Source organism: Nicotiana attenuata, chromosome 1, assembly GCF_001879085.1.
Source record: "Nicotiana attenuata strain UT chromosome 1, NIATTr2, whole genome shotgun sequence".
NCBI lineage: Eukaryota > Viridiplantae > Streptophyta > Magnoliopsida > Solanales > Solanaceae > Nicotiana > Nicotiana attenuata.
Genome location: NC_031989.1, coordinates 33,781,019 through 33,795,151, shown reverse-complemented (window position 1 = coordinate 33,795,151; position 14,133 = coordinate 33,781,019). Strand labels below are relative to the sequence as shown.

General features: G+C 36.2%; 2 protein-coding genes across 2 annotated transcripts in view; both read right to left on the bottom strand.

Annotated features, from left to right (window-relative positions):
- LOC109240614 (phospholipase A(1) DAD1, chloroplastic-like) lies at positions 6,012–6,899 on the bottom strand. The gene has a single exon (XM_019407283.1). It carries the CDS (start codon positions 6,897–6,899, stop codon positions 6,012–6,014), a length of 888 nt encoding a protein of 295 aa, XP_019262828.1.
- Positions 11,911–14,133, bottom strand: part of LOC109224293 (E3 ubiquitin-protein ligase RNF25) — a 10,344-nt gene continuing 8,121 nt past the window's right edge. The window contains exons 6-7 of the mRNA XM_019388883.1: positions 13,218–13,309; positions 11,911–12,623 (exon numbers count right to left, since the gene is read on the bottom strand). Coding sequence (XP_019244428.1) covers positions 12,243–12,623; positions 13,218–13,309 — 473 coding nt within the window. The 3' untranslated portion in view covers positions 11,911–12,242. The remainder of the gene's footprint in view (positions 12,624–13,217; positions 13,310–14,133) is intronic.

Sequence of the window (14,133 nt, the reverse complement as noted above, 5' to 3'; positions counted from 1 at the left end):
GGTTCCGTTAATGAAGAAATTGCCCGTCTGACAAAGGAAAATGATAAGCTTCGTGCATAACTTCTTGAAGAACAGCTGTCTGCAAATGCCCGACTGGACCTGGTTCTCAAAACCATTGCTGCCTCCTCTTCTAGTGCCCCCTAGGATCCTCTCAGTGGCCAGCTATCTTTTGCTTTGATGTTTTGTGGTTGTTGTTTTCTTTTTGTTTGTCTTTTTCTGATGGCATGCTGAATTTCACCATTACCAGTCCTGTTTTGCTCAGTTCATTGTTAATATCAATGAAACATCTCCTCTTTTTGCCTGTACAATGCTGTATTCCTCTGGCTTCTCTTTTCTGTCATGTTGTGTGCGCATATGTGGCATGAGTTGGCTGTGTTAGACTTCTTTATGCTGATTTCCTGCTTGTGTATCTTTTTAATGATGCCAAAAGGGGGAAAAATATCAGGTAGATAGTAGTGCATGGTGAGGGGTATCAAAAGCAATAGGTGAGGGGGAACTTGTAAAAAAAATTGATGCAAAAACAGGGGATATGATTAAGGGGGAATCAAAAGCAAAAGGTCAGGGGGAACTTGTGTAGTTTCTGGTACCTCATCTGGTTATTTCTACTCTAAACAAATACTATCAATGCCTAAGTTTGTCATCATCAAAAAGGGGGAAACTGATGGGTTTTCAATGTCTTTGTCTTATGCTTCTTATGTTTTGATGATCTAACAAACTTATTGTTAAGAACCAGATAGAGAACCTGACCCACTTGGTATACATTTCAAATGAACAATGTCCAGTCTGATCTCCAGCAAATGAGTGAACAACTGTTACAAAGAGGAACACAACATGGACCTGGTTCCTTAGGGTTCTCTGACAGAAGTACAAGTAAACTATACAGCTGGAACATAACTGCAGAAAGTGACTGTCCGCAACTGTACACGAGACAGTGCAACAGTCACTTCTCATTGGGAAGAAGCGTGTACCAAGAATTGACATCACCATTGTGATGTCTTTTGTAGTATAATAACCTGGTGCAAGGCACAACACATTCACTTGTGCATTCAGTGATATTCTCTCAAGCATTAAAGTGTTCATCCGGCATTGAAGTCACTGGTGTGTCAAGAACAAGAAGACAACTCCACTAAAGGATCAGTTTCACAATGGCCTATGTGTATCCGTAGTTGAGTTGTAATCTTGTTATTTGTTCTTCATAGTAACTCCTATCTTGCTTTCTTAGAAGCTGTTTTAAGGAAACCCAAAATCCATAAACTCTCTGAGTTTATGTTGTGACTAGGTTTAGTCATAAGTTAAAGTCTTTGTAACTAGAGAGTAACTGACTTGTGGTAAGAGTATCACAAGTTAGTTAAGTTGAAGTCTTTTTAATAGAGTCATTACAAAGTGGCTTGTAATAGTGAGATTACAAGTTAGTGAAGTTGAAAGCCTACAAGTGTAGGTCGTGGTTTTTGTCCCCTTGAGTGGGATTTTTCCACGTGAAAATCCAGTGTCTCTTTTACTTACTGCTTCATAAGTATTCTCAGCAAAAACCCATAGAGGATCAGGTGCTCTATAGTTTGGTGGACTCATATAAGCTATCACTAGAGAAGTAGAGGTTGCTTTCAACTGAGGTATGGAATAGACATAGTCCTGCAAATGAGCATGTAATTTGTGTTCTCTGCCAGACCTTCTGGGCTCTAAGACAAGTGAGTCATTTTGTGGAATGGGATCAAATGGACTTTGTGGAAGGACCTCAGGGGATTAGGAGTGTGTTGTCTTTGGAAAAGAAGGTGTATAGTGATCAAGTGAAGGTTGATCATGTGCAACACCAGAGTTGCCTGGGCTTGGTGAATTATCTGCTGTGGGTTGAGATACAATAGTGTGTAAATCAATTACGAAAGGTATTGAGTGAAGAGTTGAGGAAAAAGAACCTGCAACAGGTGAAACAGTAAAAGGAAAGACATTCTCATGGAAGGTGACATCTCTGGATATGTGAATCTTTCTAGTTTGCAAGTTCAGCACCTTGTATCCCTTGGTTTCAAAAGGATATCCAATAAATACATGAGGCACAGTTCTAGGATCAAATTTTTCCTTGTATATTCTTGGTATAGTGGGGAAACACAGGCACCCAAAACTTTTCAAGTGGGAATAATTTGGTTCTTTTTGTATAGGAGTTCAAAGGGGCATTGTTCTTCAGGTATGTGATAGGCAGTTTATTAATGAGGTAAGTAGTTGTTAAGATGTATTCACCCTAATATTTTACAGGTAACTTTGATTGAAATAAAAGTGCTCTAGCTGTCTCAAGAAGATACATATGCTTTCTCTCAACCACACCATTCTGTTGTGGTGTGTATGAACAGGTTCTTTGGTGAACAATACCTTGGATATGAAAGAAGGAATTTGCTTCTGTACTGGTGAATTCCAAACCATTATATGACCTTATTGATTTAATGCTCATGTGAAATTGGGTCTTAATAAAAGAGATAAAGGCTTTAAGAATCTGCAGGGCATTGCTTTTACTAGACAAAAGATGAGTCCATATGGACCTGCTGTGATCATCTACCATAGTCAAGAAATACTTGTAATTGTCATGTGTGGGGACATGATAGGGTCCCCATAGATCAACATGCAAGAGGTCAAATACTTGTTTGGTGCTACTGGCCTTGTGAGGAAAAGGTAACGTAGTTTATCTGGCCATGGGGCATATAGAGCATAGAAAAGGGTGTCTATAGAAAAAGTAGCAGGTATAGTGGTAATGCTTCTCATTTTAGCAAAAGGAACATGGCCTAATGTATTGTGCAACAATATATTAACATCACCTTTATAAGATAAGAAGGAATCACAGTCAGATGTTTTATTGCAAATGAAATTATTTACATTTGAGAAGGAATGACTCTGTGAAGCACTATGATCACAAACACTAGATGAAGATTTTTGTAAACTATTTACTTCACAAGCATGACATGAGACAGGAGACAAGGATGAGACAGATGTAGAATCAGTACTAGCATTCTTCAAGCAGAGGGAACATAAGAGATACAACCCATCTCTGATCTTACTAATCTCCAGAGGCCTCTTCATTAAAGGGGTCTGCAGTAGACAACAAGTATCAGTAAAGGCTATTAAGGATTTAAGTTGTGCAGTTAAGGAAGATATACAGATGACATTAAATTTGAAGGAAGGAACAAACATGACTTTGTGTAGAGTGATTTGAGGAACAAGAAACACACTACCAATTTCTGTTACTTTGACTCTATAACCATTTGGGAGAATGACTAACAACGGATAGGGTAAGATCCTAACATCAACTAATGAAGACTTATTAAAAGTCATATGTTTTGAAGCTCCTGAATCTAAAATTCATGTGTCAGTCCAAGTTCTGAAACATCTACAAGATAATTTGCCAAAATCAATAGAGGATGTGCAGGTTATCATACCTGCGAAATTCATAGTTCCTGCAGCAAGGTTTACAGATCCAGCTTCACGATTTGCATTCTGTGAACTCTCTCCCCCACTACTAGTATGAAAATGCTGAAGGATATTGAGCAATTGACCAGACTATTCCTTGGATAAATTCAGGTTCTGGCTTTCATCCTTGGGTCCAAAATCCTCACCTTTGGCTGATATTTCATCAGGTGAAGTGGAGTGTGCATTGGCCACAACTCTTTTGTTCACTTGAAATTTTGATTGTTGCCTAAGGTCCGGGGGCAGCCATGAAGCTTAAAACACTTATCCTTAGTGTGTCCTGGGCGCTTACAGTAGTCACAAAAGGGCCTTGACCTATTGGTGTTTGGAAAATTGGCATTGGGAGTGTAATTGGTTCTAAAGTTGTTATTTATGAAATTGTTGGCATTTCCTAAGGCATTAGCATGAAGAGAAACAGACTCTGCAACCATCTGATTTGGAGGTCTCATTTCTCGTTGTTTTTCATCCTAGATGAGTAAGGAGAAGGCTTGTGCCATGGAAGGAAGAGGATTCATCATGCGGATGCTTCTTCTCATCGCTGTTTAAACCTCATTAAGTCCCATGAGGAACTGAATTAGTCTCCTATCCTGCTCAGCCTTGTGCGTACTTTCCTTAGCACCACAGGCACACTGACAGCTACACTGTGTTTTTGCACTTAGAGTACTCAATTCCTCCCAGAGTTTCTTCAATTGAGTATAGTAACTAGTGATGTCTAGGACTCCCTGAGACAAGTCATTAATTTTGTTTTGAATTTGATACAATCTCGCACCATTAGTTTGCTCATATCGATCTTCTAATTCCTTCCATAATTCAACATCATCACTGGCATATTCTACACTATCTGCTATCTCTTTTGAGAGCGAATTCAGAATCCACGAGGTTAATTACCATATCATCACACCGTTCCCATTGCCGGAATTTGGGTGATTGAGGATCAGGACGTTTGCACTCTCCTCTAATAAAAAGTTTTGCTTTTAACAGAAAGGCCACACAAAACTGCACGTCTCAAGGATCTATATCCAATTCCACCGAAGGCCACACTGACTAGCATAACTCCAGGATTGTCTGACTGGTGTAAGTAGAGGGGATCACTGTGATCCATCACAGAATTAACAACAGTTTCGGCATTTGTGGTAGTACCAGTTGCATTGATTTGATCGACAACAACCATATTGAATTTCGATGAGATACATAGTAAAAGAGAAGAGTAGAATTTGAGAAAATAAAGCTGAAGATGAGATGAAGCTTACGCCGTACAGATCGATCGAGAATTAGGGCAGATCGAAGAACTCTGCTCAGATTATTTGAACTAGGAGATGTCAGGAACGATTGAATATCGAGTTTTAGCAATTTAGCACACATGGAAAAGGAAGTCGTATTAAGTAAATATATGTAAGCTTGCGCAACACTGAGATAAAAAGGTTTACTGAGTCCAAATAATCATTTTTTAGCATGCCTGAAACAGCATATAAGACCTCGCCCTCTTCAAAATGTATGCTAGTAGACTATTTTCATTTGTTAGTTTTCACATTCTTGCTTTAACTGTGGCAATGACTTGATGTTCATTCTTTAGCTCATAAAAGAATTGATAATTGATCAGAAACTAAACACCTACATAATATTGGACAAATTTGTTAATTTTACTTGAGTTTCACAATTTCGACCACAAAATATCAGGGATAACATAACATGGTTCATTATATAATTCCAATGCTAAAAGCTTTGCGTTTCCAGATTTAGCATAGATCTATAGGGAGTTAAGTAAAGCTCAGCAAACTTTAACTAAAACTACAACCTTCCTTTCAGATAATGCTTTGATGCAGTCGATTGCTTGATCCACTCCTCGGTGAAAAACCATATACGCTCTGAGTTCGAATTTCCTATAAGGATTAGTCGAGAAAAATATTCAGAATATATATACAGTAAATTTTGAGTTTATAACACAAAAATTACTTTCTATTTTTATTTTTTGTAACATAAATCATTCAATTTTGAGTTTGTAATACAAAAATCACATTTGTAAGAATTTTTATCGCATAAAAGTCATTTAACCTAATTCTGGGGTTCAAATCCCGAACGTAGACTTGAGATCGTCAGAAAGGTGAATGACTTTTATGTGACAAAAAATAGAAAAGTTACTTTTATGTTACAAGCTCAAAGTCAAAAAATATAAAAATGACTTTTGTGTTACAAACTATAAGTTGAATGACCGCCGGTAAAATTTAATCCAGCAACTCATGTATCTTCATATATACAATAAAAATACCGTATTCTTCGTCGAGGATATACAATGAGGACAAGACTTTCTTAAAAGATAATGGAAAAGCCGTCTCTCAGGATGGCCACCGACCGGATATTGCGGACTCCAAAAATGGTAAGAGGTATTGTATTCTTATTCTTATTCTACAGAGCAAAGAAAATTCATCAAACTAAATCTATAGCTCCTTTTCTTTCATGTTGTTTTCTCTTTAATACTACTACTTTCTTAGCTGTGGCTCTAAGGGGACACGATGAGCTAACAAAATGGTTCACCAAGTGCAAATATGTCTTCAAATCGTGACATTTTGTTACATTTCCTTTGCTAAGGTATCTTCCATGTACTTTCCAAGCCAGCTTGGCAATCTTGCCAGCGTGGCAGCCCCATGGCTTGCCACGTCATCGATCACGAATCCCGGAACTTTTGTTATGGGATCATCAGAGTTGACAATTCTGAGTACCTTAGTTCCATTTTTTCCAAATTGGCACCTAAAGCTTTTGTTACCAACCCTAGGTCCTCCAAATGATATCACTGTCACCATAGGCAAGTGATTAAATTTTGTTGTTATATCGTATGCTGTAAGTGTAGCTAAGGCAGCTCCAAGACTATGTCCTGTAACTGTTATACTGAGAATGCTCGCAATTTCTTCTCTTATTATATCTTGTAAACTTGGATTCCCTTCATTTTTCGAAGTGTACAGGCTCAAGAGTCCACTCTGTACCATGGGTTCATGACTATTTTCATTTTGAGGTGCCATGTCATCAGGCAAGCAAGTTAACGTGGCACGTAAATTTTCAAGCCATTCTGAACAAGTGGCAGTACCTCTAAAAGCAATCACCACGTCTCGGCGACCTAGCCGGGCAATCTCGTCCACGTCATCGCATACCGCCACGTAAACAATCCAGCTGCACCGCGGCGACACCAAATTAGGAAATCTCTCAGTCCACCGTGGCATTTGAACAGCACACGTGGCAAGCAAGTTTTTTATGACCTTATACCCACTCTGACCTAGTCCGCAGTGTGTCAGCATCGTACACGTTGGATACCGACAGGTCGTATACGTGGCTGATGACGTGTCAAAGTCGAAGCAGCAATAGGCTGCTTCGACAAACTCTCCATACCTTAGAATCTCCTTGCGAAGATCATCGTCTAGTGGATCAAGCAAACCATCCCAATTCTTGATTCCTTGAAATTCCATCCACCTCTTTCCGAGTTAGTCTTTATCGTCAATAATGAGGCAATTATGGTCGGAATTGCTGATCTTGATACTCCGAGCAGTACTCAGTTTTAGACTACTGCTCGGAGCATAACTAATTTTAGAGTTGCATTGCCAATTAGTATTAGGCATTGCAAGTCCAAAATGCATGTGGTTGGTTAAAAGTAGTTGATTTGGGCAGTGCATTTTATATATGTTGCAAATTAAATTTGCGGTTAGTTTGTATAATATATTTGTGTTGAGGAATACTATACTCACATTTTGGCTAAATTTATAGTTGCTAATTAACGGAACTATCCCAAGTCAAAAGAGGAGGTGGTTGTGGGGAGAATATTCTTAGGGAAAGGACTAATTGATAGAGAGGAATTAGGTGCATTGAGTTTTCATGGGATAAGTATAATCTGCTTAATTTGGTGGGGACAAAAGTGTTAGCAACTGAAAGATAATGCATGTTGGATTTAGATCCTTAATTCTACTTCTCTTAAATCTTAATTTTTTTGGGAAGATCTTACTTTTAATATTGATGACGAATATAAGAAAAGCAGAATTAATATTAAACTAATGAAAGCAACATGTCAAAACAATGATGAAAGGAAGGATAAAAAGTTAGTACTATAAAATTTGAAATGTCTCAAATTACCATGGAGCAACAAAAAGGACGACGGAATGAATATACTTTACAATCTGACTTCGAAATTTTTCCTTGCTGACGCCAAATACTAACGGGGACTAATAAAAGATAATAAAGTTTTAGATTACATATGTACAGTGTAAAACTCGTTTATACTATCATAGTTATTTAAATAGTTCATTATTTTATGAGTAACACTCTTTAAAAGTTGGATTAACAACACAAAAATGACAACTAATCTTAGGCAACCCCCCCCCCCCCAAAACTAGGCACGCATTATTGGTTGTATCCTTAAATTATCCGTGGTCTTACTTACCCCCATATACTTGGTTATTCGATAGTTGTTACCCCTTGGACGATCTCATCCCAAGAAAGTGGCATGCACTCACATGCCACGTGGATTTTCCTGCTCATGTGACAATTTTTTTGGAATACTAAAATATTTTGTTTACCCTTTTAAGTGTGTTAGTACTTTTTTAATCTTTTTCAGATAATATTTATAATAAAACTACATTATTTAGGCTAAATATATTTATTTGGCTAAAAATAATAAAGTCTTAGTTATTCATTTTTGAATTTGACTTGAAAATAAAGATTTATACAATTGAAATAAATAAACAAGGATCTAAAAAGATATAAAAATACATAGTTTGTTATTATTTTGGCTATAATTTCTTATATAGCTTTGAATTATAGAGTTGTAGAAATAAATATGTTCTTTTTTTACAGATTTTAACTGAAAAAGTAGAAATACACAATTGAAATAAATAATTATTGCATCAAAAGAAGAAATAAAAATAGTGTACAATTGCAAGTTCACTATTTTGGCTATACCTTTTTTAGTTGGTAAAAGATAATGGAGTTGTACACAATTTTTTTACTGATTTGACTCGAAAATAAAAGTACTCAACTAAAATAAATAGAAACGATATCTAACAAAAAAAATAACACGAAATACACAACTAGTACTCCATTATTTTTACTAATTAAAAGTTTTCTATTTGGCTAAAATGATGAAGTTCCAACCAAACTTTTTACAAATTTGACCCAAAAAAAGAAGAAATATGCAGTTGGAACAAATAGACATTATATCTATAGAAGAAATAAAAAAGAATAAAAGTTAGAGTAAAGTCCACATTGTATGCTAAGATGAAGCAAAAAGAAATATATAGTTGTCGCAAATAAATCATTATATATGACTATATGACAATTAAAAATTAAAAATAACCTACTTGGAATCTGATTTTTCGATTTTTCTTCACTCCCACGCGCTTAAAAGAGAGTGCACCCACACATGGGCGAAGCTACACTACGGTATGACCATCCTTCGTCGGAAAATTACACTGCGTATATAGATAAAATATTAGGTTTTAAAAGTATATAACATATATTGAACACCTTTTGTCGGATTTTTTTTACTTCTTTCAAGTTTGAACACCCTTAGAAAAATTTCTGGTTTCGCCAGTGCACCCACACTCTATGCCACATCAGCGTCCAGGGAGGTAATGGCTCTCAAAAGGCCAAGTTCAAGGGGGTAATTAAGACCACGAATAGTTTAGGACTGTAACTAATAATTCGTGCCAAGTTTAGGGGGGTTTTAGGTATTCCTCCTTAATCTAATAATCTTATAATCGATTAAATTGTATTTTTTTCTGAAATTTTTGTGTGCTTCTAATAACACATTTTCTAATGCAAGATCTCCCTCTAGAACATTATCCTTTGTGGATTGATATGCAGGATTGCAGGGCTCTTTTAGAAATGCATTTGCAACAGTTAACTCTTTCGTTAGCTTGATTTTAGACTATCAAATTGGTTTATATATAACCTCTGTAATAATTTGAAAGATGCCTGAACAATTCGCCTTATCAGACAAATCAGACCTATTTTTTCACAATAGAAAACCGTTAGTGGGAGGGGCATATTTGAAACAAAAGATAATGATAACTATAAATGTAATACAAATTGCAAACATAGGGGTGTATTTGGACGTTTTCCTTTTAAAAAAATATATAAAGGTAAGATATCTAAATTCACAACGACAACTAATATATTTTGAGATTAGGTCATACATTGAAAGCCATCATTCTTCTAAAAAGAGGAGTACGTAAACATTATATCGAAAGAGAGATAGGCATAAGGTCTTTTAACTAAAGAAAGAATTCACATTGAAACTATGACCGAGAATCTTATGTAATTTAGATCGTGTAAGAATATCCATAATAAAAGGTATGCTCCAATTTTAGGCTCTATTTTTGGGTTAATTATAAATTAAAGTGATCCCCATAAAGTTGGTAAGGTTCCATGAACTTCACATAAAAGGATTACTACTGAAAATCATCAGTATTATTTTTGGATCCTAAATCCTATTCGTTTATTGGGTCTCATGCATGGAATGTTGGCTCATAATTATATTGTGTTTTGGTATTAAAATCTGTTGACATCATTCAAGATTATTGTTAACTAGACGAAAAGATGCTAATCCTCAATTAACAAGTTATAAAAGTGAAAAACCTCAGCTATATTTTAGAACGCAAGTTTTGATAAACTGGATAAGTTAAGGTGGCTATCGTCATATAAAAATTAGTACACTAGTACTTATTTTAGTCATTAGCCAGGGATAAAAGTCGAAATGCCACTTCGGAATTCGTATAAGGCTACGTGTTATTCCTTCCTTCTAACCGAAAGTAAAGATGCCAATTGCCAAGTATGTCATAATTATTCTTCAATCTTTGTGTGTCTAATTAGGGAGAAATTTAAAAATAGCCAGATTTATAAGTGGTCATTTAAAAATAGTCACAGTTTTAAAAATAATCGAAATTTAGCAACTTTTCATGTAAAGATAAATCTGAACGAAAACACTGTTCAAAATCCGGAAAATACTCTAGTATAATATACTAATATACTGGACTTCCGGCATAATATACTGGAGTTCCAGTACAATATACCGGTCCAGCATAATATGCTGGAAGTTTATACACAGGTGCTCCAATCTCTAGTATATTATGCTGGAACTTTTCGCGTGTTGGAGTCCAGCATAATACGCTAGAAGTTCATACATAGGTGCACAGTATATTACGCTGGAACTTTCCCTGTTGCAGCAAAATAGTGGTTATTTTTCTATGACTTTGCAAACACTGGCTATTTTTGAATGACCAGTCCGAAAACTGGCTAGCCCGTGCTATTTTTACATCTAATTATGCTAAACTAATTTGGAATATTCTAACTTCCTTTCTGATTAACTACTTCTGCTATATTATTTTGATATGGAGTTATATTATGAATAATCCTTGGCTAAACTATTTACGATAGTTATACTTGTTCAGTTCCTAAAAGGATACGTGAGGCACCCAAAAAAAAAAAAAAAATCGTAGCATAATATGATTAGGATTTATTTTTTCTTATACAACCAACTTATAAACACTGCATACTTAAGTTATGAACCTAAGGGCTTGGAGTTCCCTATTTGATTGTAGGAGAATTTGTTTGAGATTGGTCGTTAGAGACAAGCGTAAGAGAGATTAAGGGCCGTCGTAATATGAGTGATCACTAAACCACATGACTCGCTTTTATTAAGTTGCATATTTATATGTCGTAATATTGCATGATTAGGGTTGAGATTGAGGGGATCGTTGAAATATATGATCTCAGTGACGTTGTATGTAATACTCTGACCTTCTAACATGTTTTCAATTTGATTTGACACAAATACCATGAGCGATAACCCCTTTCACAGCTTGTTTTATGCTGAAATGGCATGTTTCTCACATAATTTTATGCATGGAATTAATACGAATAAAGCGATTGATCACAGTAAATGAATCTAAAACTCTTGCACATGCAACAAATGTTTTTATGAAATTATATTTTATGCATTGTAGAACTGCGTATAATGTTGTGTATACTTGGCATGTTTATTATGTATCAATATATACCATCAATTTTTGCAATGGTTTAGATATATGAAATAGTAACCTATTTTTAGCAGTCATTTAACTACCTATTTTAAACATGAGGTTGTTCAGATGGTCAACACCCTCCACCTACAGCCCCATGATTGTGGGTTTGAGTCACTAGAGGAGCAATAACTAGCTCCAACAAAGGGAAATAAATTTTTTTTTTTTTTTTTGCATGAAATGATAGCTACAAAGTACTACAATTATGGTGACTGAAAAAATAAAACCGTTACTTCTTGCCACAATCATGTTACAAACAAAATTGCTTTTTCTCTGTTTTGAAGTCTGATCTCTTAATAACATTGACACTTATTACTTACCAGACGATCCTCCAAATGATTTGGCAGCAAAACGTACCTTAGAGCTGCAAGTCAGATTTATCTCTCCAGTCACATCTGACACAATAAAATTTATAGTGAAAGCACAGCATTGCACCAAATTCAGTTTAGAGCTGGAACAAGACAGAAGCAATTGTTCTCGAAAACTCTTAACATATTTTGTCTTGGAGAAAGATATCGAAGAAAATACCAAGTGAGACAAATCGTGACACTGTCTGCACAATAAACAGTAGATGGCACCAACTTATCTGCCAACTTCCTTGATTTCGCAAATTATACCACAACTTAACCCTTCTTGATATTGATATGTTAATTGATCATGTAAACAAATCGCTAAACAATCACAAAAAATGATACTTTTCTTTCCTTTCAGCTATTCTTATAAAATAATACAGATTTCATATCATGCTGTATTACTATTTTCTTTCTTAACCCACTGAGTCGCTTGTTTTCTTGAACTGTGCCCCCTGTTTTTCTTTGTGCCGGTGTTTCTCGCTCTACTGGTACTAGGTTTGTTTGAGGAAGCACTAGAATTTGTTCTGGGGTTGGCTGCCAGATCTCTGTCTTTTTGCTCATTTGCCTCTTCGGTGGGTGCAGTCGAGGGTAATGCAGCAGGTTGTGGAAGATAAATACCTGGCCGCAACACTTCATGCTTCTTTATTTCAATTAAGCCACCCTTCTCTTGCTGGAGTTTCAGAATTGCATCAAATTTCTTTCTTCTTAGTTTTTCCGAGTCCGAGGAAAGAATCTTGTCCTCATTGTTGACTTCAGATCCACTGGAAGTCTGGATTCAAAAGATGAACAAATATCACTCGCTCTACCAGACTACCTCCAATATAAATAACAAAATGCTGTAACTATACCAAAAACAAACACTTCATTTCATTTAGTACTAACCAAGGGCACTAACCAACTGTAATTTGTTTCAGATTTTAGCATATCAAGTCTCCTATTTTATTTGTTCCACTTTCAGTAGGCAATACCTTTTACAAACTCTTTCTGACAATCTTTTAACAAACCCTTTCTGACGATCTCAAATCTACGTTCAAATCCCCGTATGAACCCCAGAATTAGGTTACATGTGCAAGAGGTTGTTAGAGATACAAAATACATCGTATCGGATGCATAAGGACATTCAGAAGAGTTCTATGTTTGGATGCTCAAATAATTCACAGCAAGGAGTGAAAAATAACACCTCCCAATTCTTTTTGCTCGTTAGTAGTTACCTTGCCCCAAGTAAAAGAGAAGAAATTTTACTTGTCGAATTCTCATACGAGCAGCTGTTAAAACATTACACCAAATCAAAGTATCTTCTCTACCTAGAAATTAGGGAAAAGATACGAGTTGGCTTAAAAAAAAAGATATTTTCATAACATACCACAGCATGCTGAGTCTTCACGAAGTCTAGCACGTGCTCGATGTCCTTCGCTAGAAAAGACTTGCGACAAACCGGGCACTTCCCCACACCTTCTGTTGAATCACACATCACCAAGCAAGATAAAGTGAGCTAGGGAACTAAATGTTGGAAACTATATTTGCAACAAAAAGAGCACACATAGATTAAAAAAAAAATTCTCCCTCGTTGTCCCCCAAATACCCCCCCCCCCCCCCCTCAGCTGTAAACACCATCCATCTGGAAAATATTTAAAAAGTAGAAACCTAAAAGTAATAAAACGAATTCGAAAATCTCTTTACCCCATCCTCAAAGCATGAGGGCTTTTGCGATGAAGCATTAAGATATCAAATTAGTACTTGACAAACTGAGGTTGCAAACAAAAAGAAACATTTTGGTATAACCAATGCGAGTGGTATAGGAGCAAAAGATGGAAAAGAAATGGATCGAAATAAGTTGACTCATTGGTAATCTATAAGATGGAGAAACAGAAAGAAGAAAGGCAGAATCAAATAAAAACCTCATCCTCTCTGCAGAAAGAAGAGACAAGACAGGGGAGGCATTAGCCCCTAGGTTAGTGGATGCAGAGCCTCTTGGACCAAATGATGCAAGTAGCTATTCTAACGAAATAAGTGAAAGTACGATAATTGCAACTAGACCAGGTATGCTGACAGAGTATGTGAACGCACGCATTATTTCAACGGGATCTTCATTAGTCAGGTGAATTGAGCAAAGAAAGATCAAATCCTTGGAAAAAGTTGACACAACACATAAGGTTGAGCTGAAGTAACTGGTTTACCACACAGAATATCTTATGCATCCTGTCAATCCAATTGTCTTTCTTTTGCCTTCATTTTTTTTTTTGGGGGGGGGGGGGGGGTGGGTAGAGTGTACTTAATTG